Source organism: Setaria viridis, chromosome 5 (genome assembly GCF_005286985.2).
Source record: "Setaria viridis chromosome 5, Setaria_viridis_v4.0, whole genome shotgun sequence".
Classification (NCBI taxonomy): Eukaryota; Viridiplantae; Streptophyta; class Magnoliopsida; order Poales; family Poaceae; genus Setaria; species Setaria viridis.
Window position 1 is genome coordinate 31961149 of NC_048267.2, and position 19616 is coordinate 31980764.

A 19616-nucleotide genomic window follows, 5' to 3' on the forward strand; every position below is an offset into this window, starting at 1 on the left:
ACCCCCAAACCCTCTCCTCTCCGGCACCAGCCCCTTCTCCGTTGGGAAGGAAACGCGACTCAGCCAACCAGACCCAACCTAAACCCCCCCGTCGAGCCATCGAGGTCGACTCGTCGTCGTCTGCGCGAGCCGCGTGATGCCTCCGTCCAAGCCCAAGCGGCGGCGCGGCGGCGCCTCCTCGCGCGGCCGGAAGAAGCAGAAGCGCCTCGACGCGATACGCGACGTCGCGCCGCCGCTGCCACCTCCCCCGGCGCCCCTGGGCGGCGGCGGCGGCGACGACGATTCAGACGCGGAGGGCATCCGCCGCAGCACGCGGGTGCGCCGCGCGCCGGTCCTCCTCGACACATCGCCGCTCCCTTCGCCCCGCCGCAAGAGGCCTCGCCGCGGCGGCGGGGTGAGCGGGAGCGGGAGCTCGCGGAGGGGGAGCCGGGGCAGGGCGCGGCACGAGGTGGATGCCCGGGAGATGGAGGAGGAGGAGGAAGAGGACGACGACGAGGGGAGTGTGGTGTGGCGCTCGCGGCTGAGGGATAGGGTTAAGGGGAAGGCCAAGCTGCAGGGGCGGGCGAGGAGCCTGTGGTTCGAAGATGAAGAGTACGGGGAAGAGGAGGAGGAGGAGGCGGCGGCGGAGGAGGATGAAACGGAGGATGAGGAAGAGGAGGCCAGGACGGTGGTGGTGGACGTTCGCGAGAGGGCTGAGGACGAGGAGTCGAGCGAGGAGAGTGGAGGTTTGCAGTCGCAAGGAAGGGAACTGACGGATAGAGAGATCAATTTAACAATCGATTTGAATGTAGACGCACATGATGCAGTGGAGGGTGTCAATGTAGTAGAAAAGGAAGATGGAGAAAAAGGAGAGAAGGTTGGGGAGGAAGTGGTGCCGGCAGAGCAAGAGGAAGAGGAGGAAGGACCAATAGTAGGTGGTACAAATGATCTAGAGGAAGGCAAGGGAGAGGAATTGGTGGCGGAGGAGGGTTTGCAGCGGGAGGAGAAAACTGAAGAGTTGGAATTGCCTGTATTGGGAGGAAACGGTAGCGACGAGTTACCTTGTGATGAGAGTAATGAGGAGGTTAGGGCCAGCAATTCAGGCGGAACTGAGCAGGTTGACATGCAAACTGAACAGATTGCAGAAGAGAGCAACCTTCCTTCTGAGCAGCATATGGAACTGGACCCGTCTGGTCCTGCTGAGCAAGAGGAAGAGGTCCAGCAGGATGAACAGACGGGTCATGTCCCAGATGTGGTATTGGCTGAGGATGGTCCAAAGGAGAGGATGCGGAAATCCCCCATTTCAGATGAAAAACGGGGAGTTAAGGTGGTTAAAGAAGGGAGAAGGTGTGGGCTCTGTGGTGGAGGGACTGATGGGAGACCACCTAAGATTGCGTTGCATGATTCTGTTGACAGTGAGAATGAAGCATACGAGGGGGCTTTGCCTTCAGAAGAGCCCAACTATGATATGTGGGACGGATTTGGTGATGATCCTGGATGGCTTGGAAGGTTGCTGGGTCCAATTCACGACCGCTTTGGCATTGCACGTGTCTGGGTTCATCAGAACTGTGCTGTTTGGAGTCCCGAGGTCTGTACCTGCAGTATACACTTTCTCATGTGTCATTTGAATATTTACCCGATGTTGCTTCGGTATTGTTGTAGTTTGGTACTGTTTTACACAGGCTGCAATGCTCTTCTCAATGCTCTTGTTTGTCATGAATTAAATTTCTCAAAATGTATGATGCACTTTATTTTTATGGATCAATATTGCTTGCTATTACTGCTGACTGAATTTGAACAGAACGTGTAGCAGGATGAATAATTTAAAAATACTTTACTGTATTCCATGCTAGTGATACCTATGCAGGGTACTGGGGGTTTGAGAATCCAGTCTTTTCTTCCAAATTTCAGGTTTACTTTGCTGGTTTGGGGTGCTTGAGAAATGTAAGAGCTGCACTTTGCCGTGGAAGGCTTCTGAAATGCAGTCGATGTGGCAGACCTGGTGCAACTATTGGGTGTCGTGTCGATCGTTGCCCGAAAACCTACCATTTGGTAATTGAATGGTTCTCAAAACATACCCCTCCGTTCAAAAATACAATATACATTTGAAGTCAAACTTTGTAATTTTTAACCGACAACTGGTCACATTATATGCATGCTTAGTGTCTAAAAGATATACAATTAGATTCATATTTTGAAATGCTTTCACACTATATTGGTTTTTGTAGCTATAAGTGAAATGTTTCGTAAGAAAATAATGGTCAATGTCTATCATGGAAGGCTGAGTCAAAAAAAAAAAAAAAACGCCTTGTATTCTTGAACGGAGGGAGTACTTCAGTATTCTATTATTGCCCTAGCATATAACATTTTTGCATGTGCAGCCTTGTAGTCGATCGGAAGCCTGTATATTTGATCACCGGAAGTTTCTTATAGCTTGCAACGATCATCGTCATCTCTTCCAACCCCAAGGAGATAAGTATGTTGAATTACTCAGAAAACTGAAGGTAAAAAAGATGAAGGCAGATGTCAGAAAGCTGTCACAAGATGCATGGAGAAAGGACAGAGAGGCTGAGGAGAAATGGTTAGAGAACTGTGGGGAAGATGAAGAGTTCTTGAAACGTGAGGGAAAGAGGCTAAACAGAGACCTTTTGCGCATTGCGCCTGTTTATATAGGAGGCTCCTCTGAAAATGAAAAGTCATATCGTGGTTGGGAATCTGTTGCTGGGCTCAATGATGTTATTCAGAGCATGAAGGAGGTGGTGATACTACCTCTTCTCTATCCTGAGTTCTTTAGCTCTTTAGGTCTTACACCTCCGAGAGGTGTTCTGCTGCATGGCCACCCTGGTACCGGTAAAACACTTGTTGTGAGGGCACTAATAGGGGCATGTTCTCAAGGTAACAGAAGGATTGCTTATTTTGCTCGAAAAGGTGCTGATTGTTTGGGTAAGTATGTTGGTGACGCCGAGAGACAGTTAAGACTTCTATTTCAAGTAGCTGAACGATGTCAACCTTCTATCATATTTTTTGATGAGATAGATGGTTTAGCACCTTGTAGATCCAGACAACAAGACCAGACACACAATTCAGTCGTGGCAACTTTGCTTTCATTGCTTGATGGTTTGAAATCACGAGGCTCGGTTATAGTGATTGGGGCTACAAATCGCCCTGATGCTATTGATCCTGCTCTTAGGAGACCAGGAAGGTTTGATCGTGAGATATACTTTCCGCTTCCAACCTTTGAGGATAGATCTGCTATTCTGTCACTGCATACGAAAAACTGGCCAAGTCCTATTTCAGGTGCATTCCTGTCACTTATTGCTAGCCAAACTGTTGGATATGCTGGTGCTGATCTGCAGGCAATCTGTACACAAGCTGCGATCAATGCTTTGAAAAGAACCTGCCCGTTACATGAAATTTTGCTATCTGCTGAAAAAGGAGTTGAGCAGGGGCGAGTTCCTTTACCATCAGTTCTTGTGGAGGAAAGAGATTGGTTAGCTGCTCTTGCAGCTGCCCCTCCACCCTGTTCACAAAGAGAAGCAGGAATTGCCGCAAATGATCTAGTTTCCTCACCTCTAGATTCTGGTCTTGTACCAAGTCTTCTTAAACCATTGGTACACCTGCTTATTTCCCTTTATTTGGATGAACGTGTATGGTTACCTTTGTCTCTTCTTAAGGCATCTGGTTCTATTAAGGAAGTTGTGTTCTCATCCATGGAAAAGAATAGTGTACCTCGCTCTTTCTGGTCTACTTATCTTAATTCTTTGATCCAACAGAAAGGTATTGCAAATAGAATTAAAATGGTCTTGTCAAGCTGTGGTCTAGCATCTGCACAATTAGGAAGTCATGATTCAATGTTGCCGAGCCATGTTGAAACACAGGAGAATTTTTGTGGCAACAGATCAAATTCCACTGGTTCTCATATGAAGGGAGGGTTACCTCATAAATTATCAGGCTTTCGAGTTTTAGTGGCTGGAGCACCCAGATCAGGCCAGCAACACCTAATTCGTTGCCTACTCCATGGTTTTATGGGCCAGATTGTAATACACAAGCTTGATCTTGCAACTATGGTGCAGGAGGGAAATGGTGATATTCTTAGTGGACTGACACAAATTCTTTGTAAGTTCTAATTTCCTTTATTTTCATTTACTTTTGAAGTGTTCACTGACAGAACAACAATTGACTCTTAATTTGTATTTTTTCTAGCAAAGATGGTGATAATATTTTTCACCTGTACATGTTTATTACTTTATACTATCTACGCATGTGATTCCAACTGATGAAGTGACGATTGGTGCGTATGTCAAATGAATGTCTGCTCAAAAGTAATATTCATACAGGAGTCAACTACAACTCTATTCTAGCATTAATTTAGATGAAGTTGGACACACATATTTCTATTGTTGTAAAAGCTGCTTACTTAAGAATCTACAGTTAGATGAAGTTGGAGACGCATGTGTGCTAATTCTTTCTTGGCTAGTCGAGCTTCATCTTTTTCTTTGAGAGTCTGTTGCAGACTATGAATTACTTGAGTTAGTTACCTTTTTTCTATGCACTTGGGTTTACTAATTGTGTACCTCATTTATTAATTTAACGAAAAATCACATATGCTCACAAGTTATAGTTTCTTTATTGATTTAATTGAAGGATGACCTATATCTGGTCCTGCACCCTAGGCCGACAATGGTGTTGGTACATGTGGCCACATATGTTTCCCTAACACTGACGTACTTACTTTAGTGGAAGAAATTTACAATTTTGACACACCGTGTGTGAGACCCATCAATCATTGTATGACAGTTGATATAACGGTGATGCATTAGTTTAAATTCATAAAACACATCAACCAATTGAACTGTTGTCTTTTTATTGTTAGAAACATGGAAAATGATGTTGTTTCATGTTCTTTTAATTGATGACAAAATATCTATGGCACACATATGCTCTAAAGATTAGTGCCACACAAATTATGATTTGTTATGGATTGAATGGAAGACCAACCTACATCTGGCTTGATGTAATTTACAGACTTGGTTTAGCTTAACCAGTATCCTATTTCAGCTACACTATGTGAGTTTACAAGCAATTTCCTGAGAACCAGTCTATCACAATCGATATAATTGTGAAATGCTGATTTAAATTTATGCAACACATTGAACTGAAGGTCTTTTATCATTAGAAATGAAAATGGTGTTGTCCGCATTCCTTGTAATTGATTAGAAATAGACTCTGTATACTACTTTGTGGTACAATTCATTTATTTTCACTGGATATGGGTATGTATTGACATCTTTTGTGTTTGTTTTTCTTCTCTTGGTCAGTAAAATGCCTAAACCTTGGAAGGTGCATCATCTACATGCCTAGAATTGATTTGTGGGCAGTTGATAAGGTCCATAATCAGATAGAAGATAATATGCTCAATATGGGGACAAGCAATTTAGCATCCTCAACTACCAATCACATAAGAAAATGTTCAGAAGTTTGGAATGCATTGGTTGAGCAGATGGATTCACTGTTAGCTTCTGTATCGATAAGTGTTATGGTAAGGCTTATATGCACTATCCACACCACATGCTTTTTCGTTTGTTTTTGTGCATGGTTCAGTAGTCTTCTTTTTCTGTAAAATGTTACAATGGAATCGTGCATGGTGAACTGATCGCATAACAAAAAATACTGAGATATTTTAGGTTCTTAACATGTTGATGATGTAATTACTAATTAACAGTGATCGAATAGCCGCTGCAATTTTTTCCACACAATATAATGACCTAATCTGTACAATATAATAATTATCTTAAGAGCCAAAAATGTTCTTCCATCTTTTAAAAAATAATGATCTATGCCAATTGCCAAGGTTCCATCTTGTTTCGGGGCATATTCTGGTACCCATTGGCGATTGCAATACTGAGGATCATGTAATTACTAATTGGTTTCTTGTGGATACTTTGAATGTATAATTTTCTTTTCGTAGATTTTCATTTTTAATCAATTTGTTGTTTCTCTGCTATATGAAAGCATTGGTATCTAAATTATTTCAAAGTAGCACCGACTGTCTGAACCTGTTTAAGTTTTAAATACTGTTACTGGCCAAGTTTACTGAGGACAAATTTGATAATGTGGTCTGTTCTATGCTGTGGAATAGTTAGCTAACAGAGTTTATACTGATAGAGTAAACTAGTTCTTTTATTGCCATAAAAAGAAGTTACCAATATGTGAACATTTGCAAAAGCAGTAAAATAAACTGTGGCATTGAAGAACCTGCAATGGAAAATTAAGGGGCTGTTTGGCTTATCATGTTAGCCTTACCAAAACTTGGTAATGGCAAATTGCATGTGTTACCAAAATGGAGGCAAAAGAATGGTGTTTGGATTGCAACCATACCAAAGCTTCCAAAACTTTGGGTATAGAATGCGGGGCTTACATGCTATTAACTTTTTAGGGTAAAACTATGGTCAAGCAAGATCCTGTTTTATGTATTTAATTACAAGAAATAAACGGGTAGATCGCTAGGTTAATGCTTTTATGAAATAAACTGATTTGAATGTTGTTAATCTAAAACATTCTGAGTTGCATGCAACCAATGGGCTACTGCCACCTAAGCTTTGACACCTTGTGCTCACCTGCATTTCCCAGAGGGAGATGTGGTTTGGCGTGCCAAATGTTGGTTGCAATCCAAACGCTAGCCAGTTCTTGTTGGTAATACCAAAGTATGGTAAGGTTTATGTAGGTGGTTAACCAAACAACCCCCTAAGACTGATTGAAATCGATAGTTGAGTTGCAAATAGGTTAGAACTCAGAAGTGTTATGTTCATACAACAGCATAAATAGCAGCAACACCGATCTGCTTAATTGTGAGTTTAATATAGATCACTGTTTGCAAAGGATACTGAGCCAGTTGATTCATTTGTTTGTGAAAGAAATTTTGTCCCATGTGAATGATGGTTATTGCTGTTGGCTATTGTCCCTACAATTTTCTAAGAATTAAGATTGGGTGGTAATATTTTATATCAGCCTGATTTACTTTATTGATTTATGCACAACATTTGTTAACATTCTGTTTTATAGTCCACTAGTGACCTGAGGTTTCAAGATCTTCCTAGTGGAGTAAGAGGTTTCTTCAGCACACATGTTGTGGATCAATGCCTTGCTTCTTCAGAACACACAATTCCAAGATTTTCTGTGAATATTGACAGCCACTCTAGTTGGGATGAGATGATTGATTCATGTGCTTTTCGGTTATCTCATGACTTGATTCAACATCATGTTCAATTTTTGCATGACAAATCTCATAAGAATAACCGTCCTGAACAGAAAGAAGTCTTTACTTCCATGGAGATCAGTGCACAAGGTGAACCTAAGTCCAGTGAGAATGACCAACCCATGTGTGGAGTTGCTTCTAGGGAGAATCCAACTCAGCTGGCTGCAAGCAGAGCTCAACAAGAGCCACCACCATCTAATGTGAAAGATAATGTAAAAAATGTTCAGAAACCTTTAGAGGACACTGTGCAAAGATATCCGTCTAGTAGGATTGTAAAAGGCAATGAGACACTTGCTATTGCTGCTTTTGGAATTCAGATACTGCAGCACCCTCAGTTCTCTAAACTTTGTTGGGTTACCTCGAAGCTACGGGAAGGCCCCTGCACTGATATAAATGGGCCATGGAAAGGCTGGCCATTTAATTCCTGTTTATTGCATAGCAGTGCCTCACCTGATAAGTCAGTAAATGGAGGAAACAATGTTATTAAGGGCAAGGAAAAGACTCTCTATGTGAGAGGGTTGGTTGCTGTTGGCTTATTATCTTATAGAGGTGTCTACGAGTCTGTTATTGAAGTCTGTGCTGAGGTGAGAAAGGTATTGGAGCTGTTAGTTGGACAGATCCGAACTAAAATTTTGGAAAAGAGAAATCGGTTTCGGTATTTTCATATTCTAACTCAAGTAGCTTATCTGGATGATATTGTGAACAGCTGGGCATACACCTTTCAAAGGTAGGCCGGAGCTTTATATTTTTGTTTCTACTGATTCTGTCACTTCGTTCTTAGTGCTTACAGTCAGCAAAAGATTGTTGGCGCCTGCATGCTGCTAATGTAGATCATCGGAAGTTGAGCTAACCTTTTTTTTTAATTTGCTTCTATCTACAGATTACATGTTGATAGCAGGACAGGAATATCAGGCGCAAAGAGTTCATGCTCCGAAGTGTGTCAAAGTACTAGACATCTTGCAGAAACCATTGTACAAGTTGCTCCTGTTGGCAACCCTGCTGAGGTTGAAGACATTCCAGCCCAACACACAGAGGACTGTGAAGTTGTTCCTGGTCCTAATAAGATGCAAGACAATCCAGTTCAGTGTACTGCAGAGCAAGACAATTCAGTTCATCCTGCAGAAACCAATGTACAAGTTGCTCCTGTTGGCAACCCTGCTGAGGTTGAAGACATTCCAGCTCAACACACAGAGGACTGTGAAGTTGTTCCTGGTCCTAACAAGATGCAAGACAATCCAGTTCAGTATACTGCAGAGCAACTTGGAACCCATACTATGGTCTGTGATCTTGATGATGATGATGTCACATCTATATCCAGCAAGGATGCAGTGGAACACAATCTTATCCAGTCAGCTTCAACAGAGGTGCATAGGCGTAACCTTACACATGCAGATACAGCAAGAAATGATGGAGAACACAGTGGAGCAAACAACGATGGGAAAGTGTCCATTTTAACCTATGATGAAGGGAACTGCAGACCAGATATTCAAAGATCTGAAAACCGCACAGAATCTGCTGAATGCTTGAATGATCTGCAAAAGGCAGGAAATTCTGTTGGATCCTCTGCAAGCATTGACAATACAGAAATACCAAGGAACGTTGTTTCTTCTGAAGCTTATGGTGATGATAATGAGTTGAAGAAGAACAATCCTCTGAATGATGTGGAATCAAGTCATTTGATTGATGGTCAACTGCAATATGACATGAATAATCTTTCAGTTCCAAAAGCTTTATGTCTCTACAAATGTTGCTCTGCATGCTTCCGTGCTGTTTATAAGATGGTTCATGATACTCTATCAAATTCTCTAATGCCTAATCTGCATTGCTTAACAGTTGATGATATGCATGACATTCTGTCATCGTGGTGCATGAATCTTTTAGCAACTGTTAGAAAATGTTACAGCTCTCAAGATGAGGTGAACTGTGAAGAAAATTTTGAAACAACGCACAATAAAGAAACCTGCTTAGAGCATTGTGCTTGTCAGAGTGATCTTCATCATCTTTCAAGGGAGTGCATATGCCATTCGGAAAACAATGATGAGACTGGAACTGCAAATACTGATTGCCTATCAGGACAGAGTTTAAGTTTTTGCTTTAAGGATGGTGTATGGATGCCATCAAATCTCACCGCAGAAACAGAACTTCATTGCAGCTTCAGGAGATTCTGCATTTGCTCAATATTAGGAACAATTTCTATGCTAGTCAATTCTCCAGTTGATGAGATTATCTGATGCAGATACAAAAGTACAAAGAGTATTTTAATGCTCTAGGTGCCACAGTTCTGATTTTACCCTGAGTTGGCCCGTCTCCAGTTCTGCACATGTCACAATATCATCTGGATTTCTTCTGTTGGTTGACTGGAATTTCTCACCCTTGAGGCAACTTCCAAGCTTGTCCTTGTTGCAAATGAATCGCCTCTACCTGCTATGGTCGGTAGCGGAATGCTGACTGTTGTATTTGCTTCACAGCCTGGATATATGAAGAGAAGCTAAGATATTCATCCTCAGTTTCTCAATGGAGTTGTTCTGTTGTAGCATTGACTGCTGGAATTCGTATGGTTAGCTGATGATTGATGCCTTCTCACTTCTAATTATATGGTGCATTACAGCTCAATTAAGCAATCTAGTTGATACAAGATTGAATCTTATAGCATTTTAGGCTTTACCTCAATACTGGTCATGCCAGCGGTTGTACCTTGTCCATGCCAGCTATATTAATGCATGTTAAATAGAGAAAATCTGACATTATCATGCATCCATGAGTTCCATGATCATAGTTCTTCCTCCATCTCCAATTTTTGTCACTTCTGCACATGGCCCAAGCCCTAAACCACTCTAGTTGGGAGAAATGCCTAGCCACAGCGCCTAGGGACTAGCGACACGGTGCTGTGTTGCTTTGGTGCCACTTAGCCCCGCCTTTTAAAACAGAGTTAGGAGGCCTAGGTGACATCTTAGGCCAAGTGGTAAACTATTTGCACCTACTGAGTTCCTAGTAAACATGCTAAGAATTGATTGGATCAAGGTTTATGGTTTATACTTTATAGGTAGGACAGTATTTTTTTTGGTGGACTAGGGCTAGCAGTGGCAGATCCAGAAATTTTACCTGGTGGAATATTCTTTTTGTCCATGGTTTATTGTGCTATTAACCGGAGCTAAGCATAAAACCACAGCATTTACAGCTTCCACTAGGTAGGGAATTTGTACTTACATTTTGTCTTGAAGAGCATCACACAGCCAACTCTTTTTTAATTAAGCCAGTTAATTTTAAGCTTATCTTGTGCTGCTTAGGCAGTGATGAACTGAGGATTATGAAAGGTGAATGAAGCAAACAGTTTCCATTTAGGATATCGAAGGGTGTAGTATAGCAATAGCTTTTATATCTCTTTAAGGTAGCTTGTAGATTTTAAAGCACATTGTGAAGCAAAGTAATCTGTGATGTCTTGACTGTCGACTCTACTCTCAAGGTTATATCTGCCTCTTATAGTCTTATGGCCCTTTCATCTTGCCTCTTTCATCTTTTTCATATGGGTGATACAACACCGACCAGCGAGAGTGGGTTGCATAGTAAAGCTACTCATACCGCGATGCGGCAGTTTCGAGTTACTTGACCTCTTTTTGTATATTTTTACATTGTAGGCCTCATAAGAACAATGATTAGTTCGTTTCTGGACAGTATGAGTAGGGACAGAGCTCAAGTGGTGGCATCCAAAAATATAATACTCCTTCCCATTTCAAAATAAAAGACATGGTTTGACTCAGCATGGTCTCCTAAACTAGACTTTGACCCTTAATTCCTTGTATATTATAATGTTTGTGGCTACAGAATCATAACCATAAGAAAGTATAAGTTCAGATGTGAATCTAATGATATTGTTTCCATATAGTAAAATTTATATCATCTGAGTCTAATTGTTCGTTGAAGATTACAAGGTTTGAATATTAAAATGCATGCACACCTTATGAAAAGAAATGGAGGCAGTATGTGACATGGGGTATTAGGAAAGAATCTAAGATGATCAATTCCATACCATTTTCTAGTTTTTGGCAGATCTATGCAGCTCAGGCCCTTATGCAGCTATATAGTTGCCGGGCCCTTTTGCATTAAACTTGAAAAAAGAAAGTGCCATACCAATGGTATTTGGTGATACATTGTTGCTATAAGTAGAGTGCTCCAATTGCAAGTACGTTTTTGGCTCACCATTTTTTGACGTAAATACAGCGAGGGAGGCCCCCGCTGTGTAGGATTTTAAAAACAAAATAACTAAAAAGGAAACTGTACAAACTGCCAAAGCAGTGAGAGAGCGGAGAGAGGGGAGAGGGCTACACACAACTAAAAACCAAAAGATCAAAACCAGAGGATAGAGCTGATAATCTACAGGAGGTCTATCCAACTAAGGAGAGCCGCTCTTCTTTCTTCACTGAGTCTATGAGCTTGTAGTATACTTTCATCAATGAAATGCTGTTTCCAATCTTGCAAGCTAGGCTGATTTCTTTCGAAGATAAGATTATTCCTCTGCTTCCAAATTTTCCATGCCCCAATTATGAACGTTTCCATATAAAAGGAGTTTGGGAAGTTCATTTTGGCTGAAATCAACATGCCAAAGAAGTTCAGGTGCGTGTTCCAGTGAATGCCAAGAAGTTGCCAGCAGTGTTTACTAAAGGTGCAACCAAAGAAAAGGTGGAAGGCAGTTTCTTCTGTATTTGCCTGACATAAAGCACAATTGTAGTTATTTCCTTCAATCCTATGATTCTTCCTTTTCAAGATGTTTCTTGTGTTCAATCTGTTCATGAAAAGAAGCCAGCAGTAAACCCTTAACTTGTTGGAACACCTCGACTTCCAGATCCATAGGAAAGGTTCAGGGGGGTGGATGTTTTGAAAAGGGAATTTGTAAAACTTGGCTGAAGAATATTTATCTGTTCCCCAGATGTATGACCATTTGTCTCTTGTTCCTTCCTGAATTTGTAGTTCTTGAGTTATGCCTTGGAGCTCTGTGTATTCCTGATATGCTTCCATAGAAAGGGGTAGGAAGAATTGTTGTTCGATTTCATTATTGAGGAGGAATTGGGCCACAGAGATGTTTTTGTTTCTGGCAAAAGAATAAAGCCTTGGAAATTTCTCTTGCAGAAGATTGCCATTCCAGAGGTCAGACCAGATGAGGACAGTTGAACCACCACCCACCGTGCAAGTAGCTATGCCTCTAAACAAATCACATAATTTAAGGATGTCCCTCCACCAGAAAGAGCCCTTGTCACTTGAGGCGTGTAGGATCCCTCCATTGCTATAATGAGTGTTCCAGATTAAGTTGACCCATGGAATATCCCTTTTGTTGTAGAATTTGTCCAAATGCTTGAGTAAAAGTGCATAATTTTGTGTCCTTAAGTTGATTACTCCTAGACCACCTTTCTTTTTGGGTCTCTGGACTTTCTTCCATGCTACCAAGTTAAATTTTTGGGTCTCCTTAAGTTTTTGGCTCACCATTCAGTATTTTTTAATATGGAGGAGTATTTTTTTAGTTAAATTGTTTTGGTGATTTTCTCACATAAGTTTCAAAATATTCTATTAAAAAATTCCATTGAAAAAGAGGTTCTAGTATTTGTCCTTGAACAAAATTATTTTTTAACCTCCGGCCTCTAATACAAGCCCCTCATGATGCCAAACACAATTTTAGAATGTAGCAAGCCAAAAGTCTGGAGAATGCTGCAATTTCATATATCACAGAACATAATGTACAAAACGAAATTGTTGGTTCTCTGCTAAGCATGGTGTGTCTATTTGTCTAATACTGTTTGGTCTGTAATCTAGCTTCTGTTTCATTTGGTTACAGATCATAAAAAATATGCAGGGTGATTATCTTCATCATTGTACACTTGAGGTCTTTTACAATTTGATCCATTGTTAGCCTCTTGCCTCTTTCTTCAAGACATGAAACAGCTATTTTCACCATCACTGTTGCTTGCTCATGCTTGAAATGCCCTTTGAGTCTAGCATTGACTATATCAAGTTCATCCCTCCTAGCGAGCATCTGTTTGACTTCCTGAACAAACTGCATGAAGTCCATCTCTTCGTGATCTATTATTATCCCACTTGAAACCCTTTTCCCAGTCACAATCTCCAGAAGAACAACTCCATAGCTGTAAACATTGACCTTTGCATTGATTGGCAAATTCAGAGCCCATTCTGGTGCCATGTAGCCCATTGTGCCTCTCATATGAGTGAAACTGAAGCTAGGACTGTCTCTCTTTGATAGCTTGGACAGTCCAAAGTCTGCTATCTTTGCTTCAAAATCTCGGGTCAGCAGTATGTTTTCTGGTTTTACATCGCAGTGGACAACCCATTCTAGACATTCATGATGGAGGTAAGCAAGGCCTCCTGCTGTTCCCAAGGCAATCTTGAATCTTTGGTTCCATGATAGCAATGTTTCAGTGCGACTGTCACTGAAAAGGTACCTGTCCAATGACTCGTTCTCCACATACTCGTACACTAATAACCTGTGTTTGCCCTCTGAGCAAAAGCTTCTTTATTGCCACTACTTTCTTGTCTCCAAGTATTCCTCTGTAAACTGTACCACTGCCACCTTTTCCTAGCTCTTCTTTAAATTTACCTGTTGCTTCCACCATCTCATGGTATGTGAATCTCCTGAATTGGCTTGTTATCATTTTGTAACCTTCCTCCATTGACTTGGGTATGTTGTGCATTTTGAAAAGAAAGTACCACCCCGTTATGATGAAAAGCAGCTCAATTGTCCCTAATATAGCAGCAAAGACGTAGAAGTATATCCAGTTTATGTTATCAGCATTTTTCATGTATGCATCTTTGGATATGAGCATAACCTTAGCATTCTTTGGGCTGCAGGTAAGACTGGAATGTCTGGAGGCTGAAGATCTTGAAGTGACTTAGGATGTTTGACGTATTTGTCTCCGGGAAAATATGGATAAACCTGGCCATTGTAGAGTCGATCTTTAGTGTAACATAGACCCTCACCAGCTTTGTATGTGAAAGATAAACAAAAGCAGCTGTCCAGGCATATCTGCATGCATTCTTCAAACGAGATTGACTTGTTTGAAGTCAGATCAAAACCATAGAAGTCACCATGAGGTATCTTGACGAATGTAAAATCTTCTCGTTGTTGTCCACAGTTGACGCTGAATGTTGGCCTGCATCCTTTGTTCCAGTTTTTCGGATCATTCATCTCATATCCTGGAGGACAGTTGCATCTGAAACCCTGTGAGTACTCACATATTCCGTTTTTTCCACATAACCCATGCACATAGCACATCTGCAGTAAAGCCTCCCCTGTGATAGTCCAGTTGCCATTTGCTGCATTCGAGCTGTACATTTTGATGTTGTCATCATAGTTGATAGTGATCCTTCTCTTGATTGCAGGTCCTGAATCTGAAGCTGTCATCTTGAACCCGTCGCTTGACCGAAATATGCCTTCGTTGTCCAGAACTGCAATCTTGCTGCTGTTGAATCTAGTCCTGCCATTTTGCAGTGCATTGTAGTCCGGACTTGGCCAGTATATGCTCGTGATATCCGGTCCATTGTACGGGAGCCGCAGGACGTTGTCATTGTCAAAATAGAGGATATGATAATGTCTCTCTCATCAGATTCTGTGAAGGAAGCAAGGTGTCAGTGGGCGAATCGAAGCTCTGCCATACTACCTGATCGGTGGAGGCCCTGATGACAAGGTTGCCGTTGTTGAGGAGAGCTACTGTGGTGTGCTTTCCCCAGTTCGTCTTGCTCTCCCACACCGTGGAGCTGTTGACATCGGTAAGGAGCAGGTTCCCTGCCGCGGTTAGCTGTCCAGACAACAGTCCTGTCGGTGGCGTGGGTGAACCAGATGGAGAAGTAGTAGGAGTTGGTGCCTTCTCCAGATGAGTAGAAGCCGCAGGAGAAGGTAGTGTCAGGAGAGACGAGGAAGATCTCACCGTGGTCTACTCGCAGGGATGTGCCTGTGCCCCTAGCCAGCCATGGGGATGCACTGGAGAGCAACGGAATTGAGAGGAATGAAAGAAAGATTGGGTAGAGGAACCAGTGGTTATTGGCTGCCATCTTTATCTTGTTGGAGTAAGGACGGGAAGAAATAGATCCAGCTCTCCTGTGCAGCCCGTGTGGGGCTCCTTCAATCATTCCTGCCTCTTTTGCCAGTGCTATGTGTCGAGCTACCTACCCCACCCCTTGGTTACGACTGGAAGGACGGCAGCAAAAGGTGAGTTTGTGTGGCTCGCACTGCAATAAACACTTAATGAGCATCTGCACTATACAGATCCCGTCTCGTGATCTTGTCTGGTACTATTTAATTGTGGGGTCATGACTTAGCGAGCAACCTTCTATCTTTTCCTCATTCCTCTGCAGTCCGGACACAAAGAATGAGATTCGTTCTGTAGAAATTCCCTCCTCAGATGCTCACTTTTACTTTTTTTTTGACTAGGAAAGGAATTTTCCTTCCGCCTAATCTTTGATGTGGCTTTCCTCTGTGTCCAGAGGTCTCAGGTGTGCTGTTCTTCGATAAGAGGTGAGGTTTGTTGGAAAATGATTGACCCTGACCTATTAACCTAGTATCTATCACTGTCCCGCTGATTGCATGAAGTGGTTAAATTGGTTTATATCGAGGAAGGTTGTTAGATTTGTTAGAAAACGTAAATCTTGAACGATTTGTTTCTTCATTGATCTTTGTGTGGGGATCTCCACGCGATGACCACAGCTTCGTGATGTGATGGTTCACTGATTTCTAATCTCGTTTACCGCAACTCAAAAATATTTGACTGCACGTGGTTCTTGCGTCTCCCTGTTTTGTCGTGATGTTTTTTGGGTGCTGAAGAAATAGAAAATGATTCTGCTTCCTACCAAACTGATCTTTCTTGTGCCTTGCTTCTAAGCACGAATCTGCAGCTCTCGTGTACTGGAACATTGGGTCAAAAATTGAATGTTGCTTGGTCTGTCCCAATTATTTTACATTACTCCCTGATTAATTAATAAGTTCTGATGCTTGTTAGTTACTATGTCCTAGGAATATTTAATAAGATAAACAATTTATTTTGGTCTTAGCCTACCATGGATAGTACACATGTATTATATATATTCAGTTTCGTGCACATTTAAGCATGTTAGTTTGCTTAGTTCAGTAGTTAATTTGACTAACCTACCTTCCTTTGTTTAAATAGCATGCATCATTATCTAGTATTCTGTTAAATAAGAAATTATGTATTACTAACATTAACTCCACCAATACACAGATGATGGCTCTAGGGTGTGTCAATATCTTGATGCACCATGGGGGTGCTTTTTCGAAACAAGATGAACTAACTTACGATGGAGGTGATATCACTCTTTTTCAAAAAATTGACAAGGACGAATTATCATACTATCATTTAGTACAGCTGGCCAAAACTGTAGGCTTCAAGGATGGCGACAATCTCTACTATGCCATTCCTGGTCGTAGTCTTGATGAAGGTGGTATAGACCATCTGAAAGATGACACTTCTATTTCTGAAATGATGAAGTATGCAAATGGGGCCAAGTTTTTAGAGGTTTACATTCAGCGTAACGAACATGATGTTAGCGGCTATCCAACTGTTGGTGATGCCGCCCAACAAGACAACACTGATGAGGTATTACTTATGTTTCACTCCATTTAATTTTAGATGTCAAATATGTTTTACTCAACAATTGTTTGAGCAATATTTGATTGTGTGTATGTATGTCGTCCAACTGCCATGATTTTGAGTTGCGCCTTTGTGTTCTAATTGTACCAAACCAAAATTTTATGTCAATATAACTTATCAAATATTATTTCACAGAAATGGCCTGTCGTCCAAGAAAGAGAGACATCCTAGTCTTATGCCAAGAAATGGAACGACGTAGAATAAAGCTTTTGAGGGCACTGCATGTTGTGCGCCTGACATGCAATTCACATATGCACTAGCTGGTTGGGAAGGGTCAGCTGCCGATGCAAGGGTGCTCCGAGATGCCTTGGCAAGGCCAAATGGTCTCAAGGTTCCTCGTGGTGAGCGATATTAACTAAGTGCACAATACTGTCAATATACATGGAATGATTATAAGAAAATAAATTGTGCTTTGTGCAACGTAGGCTGCTACTATCTCGTGGATGCTGGGTACAAGAATTGCGATGGATTTCTTGCTCCATATAGAGGACAACACTACCACCTCAAAGAATGGAGTAACCCACCTACAAAAAAGGAGGAATTGTTTAACATGAGGCACTCGTCAGCAAGAAATGTGATAGAAAGAACCTTTGGGTTACTAAAACTACGTTGGGGTATAATTAGAAATGGATCCTATTACCCTATAGATACCCAAAATGATATAATCCTTGCTTGCTGCTACCTGCACAATCTCATACGACAACAAATGAGTTCTGATCCATTTGAGGCACAAGTGGATGCCTTCTTGGAACATGAAGGCAGCACCGCAGGTGTGATTGACCGTACTGAATCATCAACGGAGTGGACAGAATTTAGAGAGGGTGTAGCAAGTAAGATGTGGGATGCATGGAAAGCAAAACATCGGTGAAAGATGTGCTTTAGCTTACATCTACATGTAGCTTGGCTTTTGTAGCTGTCTCTTTTGTTATGTTTGTTTAATTATTTTCCAATGCTGTTCTAAACTTGAAATTTAGATAATGGACTGAGTGTCATGGCTTTTGTATCAATATATATCTTTTATTCTAGTGGTTCTATATACTTTCAATGTCTGTACACTGAACTTCTGATATGTCATCTTGTCATTTTACTTAATTTATTGGTATAAAATAGACAAACAAGGGAAACAAACCTATAAGGCTAAGGAAGAAGAGAGACGAGAGGCCCTGGACTGCAGAAGAGGAAAAGGTACTTACTGATGTACTGTATGAAATGAATGACTCTGGATGGAAGGTGGACACAGGCCATAAGTCTGGATACCTTTCCTTCATTGAAAAGGAGCTTGCTAAGAGACTACCAAATGCTCATATTAAAGCTGACCCTCATATTCAATCTAAAGTGAAGACACTGAAGAAGCTACTGTCTTATATCTTGGATATTCAGCAGTCTGGTAGTGGCTTTGGCTGGGATGATGAGAGAAAAATGGTTGTTGGAGACAAAGACCAATTCATGGGCTGGGCAAAGGTACAGTTGGTCATGCATACATTCATCGTAATTCGTAATTTTGTTCTAATGTCCTTTTGATAATGACAATCTAATATGTCTGCAGAGTCAGCCTGGAGCAGCAGCTTTGTATGGGAAGCCCTTTGTGAATTTTGATAAGTTATTTGAGATTTATGCTAGTGACTTGGCAAAAGGAGCGAAGGCTAAAGGACCTGGAGATCAATTTGACTTGCATGAAGAGCTATCCTCTGCAGATGTGACTGAACAAACCCAACAGATCGACAGTGCAGTTGACTCCCATTCACAACCACCATGCCATGGTAGCAACTCATCAAGTGGAGTTAAATCTTTAGCTGGTCGTAAGAGGGTGATTTTGGACGATAATGTCCTTGCCTCGGAGTTTTCAAATATTTCAAAAGCACTGAACACTCTTGTGGAAGCTGAAACAGCAAACGCAGCTGCTATGAATACAATGCAGTCTGCATTTACCCAGGAACTTGAGGCTCAGAAGCGGACTGATGAAAGGAGGGAGCAATTGTTCAGTGTGCTTAAGAAATTATCTGGCTTTAGCCGTGATCAAATCGTGAAGGCTGTTCTAGTGATTGGTCAAAATGAGAAACGGATTAATCTGTTGTTTACCACGCCTGATGAGTTGAAATCTGAGTTTGTTCATCAAGTGCTCAAAAGGCCTAAGAAAATGTAGAATTCTGGTGCTCCTTTTTTCTGTAGTATAAGTATTGCCATGATGCCCAGGTGCTAGGTACTCGTCAACCATGGTTGACCGAAACAGTGAAGTTCATTTTGCATTGGGTCAGTTGTTTATTTTGTTGCCATGTACTGTCAGAAACAAACTTGAGTTCCTATCACTTGGAGCCATGGTGAAATTTGTGTTGTGCACTGAATCATGTACAAACTATGAATATGTACAATGTGCATTCTGTATGCATATGCATAAAGTCATTGCTAATCTGAATACTGTTTGCCCAGTTATTTTTTTACGCGCACATATGTGAGCATGTTGAGGGTAACAGTGAGATTGCAGTTTTGTATTTTTATGTCATGTACAAGGCTATTATGATCATCTGAAATTTTATTTCCATTCCATATCCTATGTCATGCCAAACATGGGCATCAGTTTGAAGCACATATCCTTATCCCTAACCCTTTCCCAGCCCCTATCCAAACGCCACCTTACGAGAAGAGCACCGGTGGTAGCATCCGTACATTTTCGATGTGCAGAAATGGACACCAATCGGGCTCACAAGTCGGCCCACTTG

General features: G+C 41.5%; 1 protein-coding gene and 1 pseudogene across 7 annotated transcripts; one reads left to right on the forward strand and one right to left on the reverse strand.

Moving 5' to 3' along the window:
* Positions 1 to 35: 35 nt before the first annotated feature.
* On the forward strand, positions 36 to 19343 carry LOC117858598 (uncharacterized). Of its 7 annotated transcripts, XM_072293643.1 has the most exons (13): positions 36 to 1567; positions 1891 to 2031; positions 2361 to 4095; positions 5298 to 5518; positions 7042 to 7961; positions 8115 to 9791; positions 14087 to 14329; positions 14407 to 14458; positions 14618 to 15443; positions 15666 to 15749; positions 16471 to 16845; positions 17035 to 17240; positions 17325 to 17924. In XM_072293643.1, exons 1-6 carry the CDS (start codon positions 137 to 139, stop codon positions 9463 to 9465), a joined length of 5799 nt encoding a protein of 1932 aa, XP_072149744.1. In that variant the 5' UTR covers positions 36 to 136; the 3' UTR covers positions 9466 to 9791; positions 14087 to 14329; positions 14407 to 14458; positions 14618 to 15443; positions 15666 to 15749; positions 16471 to 16845; positions 17035 to 17240; positions 17325 to 17924. The 7 variants fall into 7 exon arrangements, with proteins under 7 accessions (XP_072149744.1, XP_072149745.1, XP_034597588.1 ...); XM_072293644.1 differs by lacking the exons at positions 17035 to 17240; positions 17325 to 17924 and adding exons at positions 18010 to 18360; positions 18446 to 19343 and having other exon boundaries at positions 14087 to 14458; XM_034741697.2 differs by having other exon boundaries at positions 8115 to 13676; positions 14087 to 14458.
* On the reverse strand, positions 13053 to 15364 carry LOC117858602 (putative receptor protein kinase ZmPK1; annotated as a pseudogene).
* Positions 19344 to 19616: the final 273 nt, after the last annotated feature.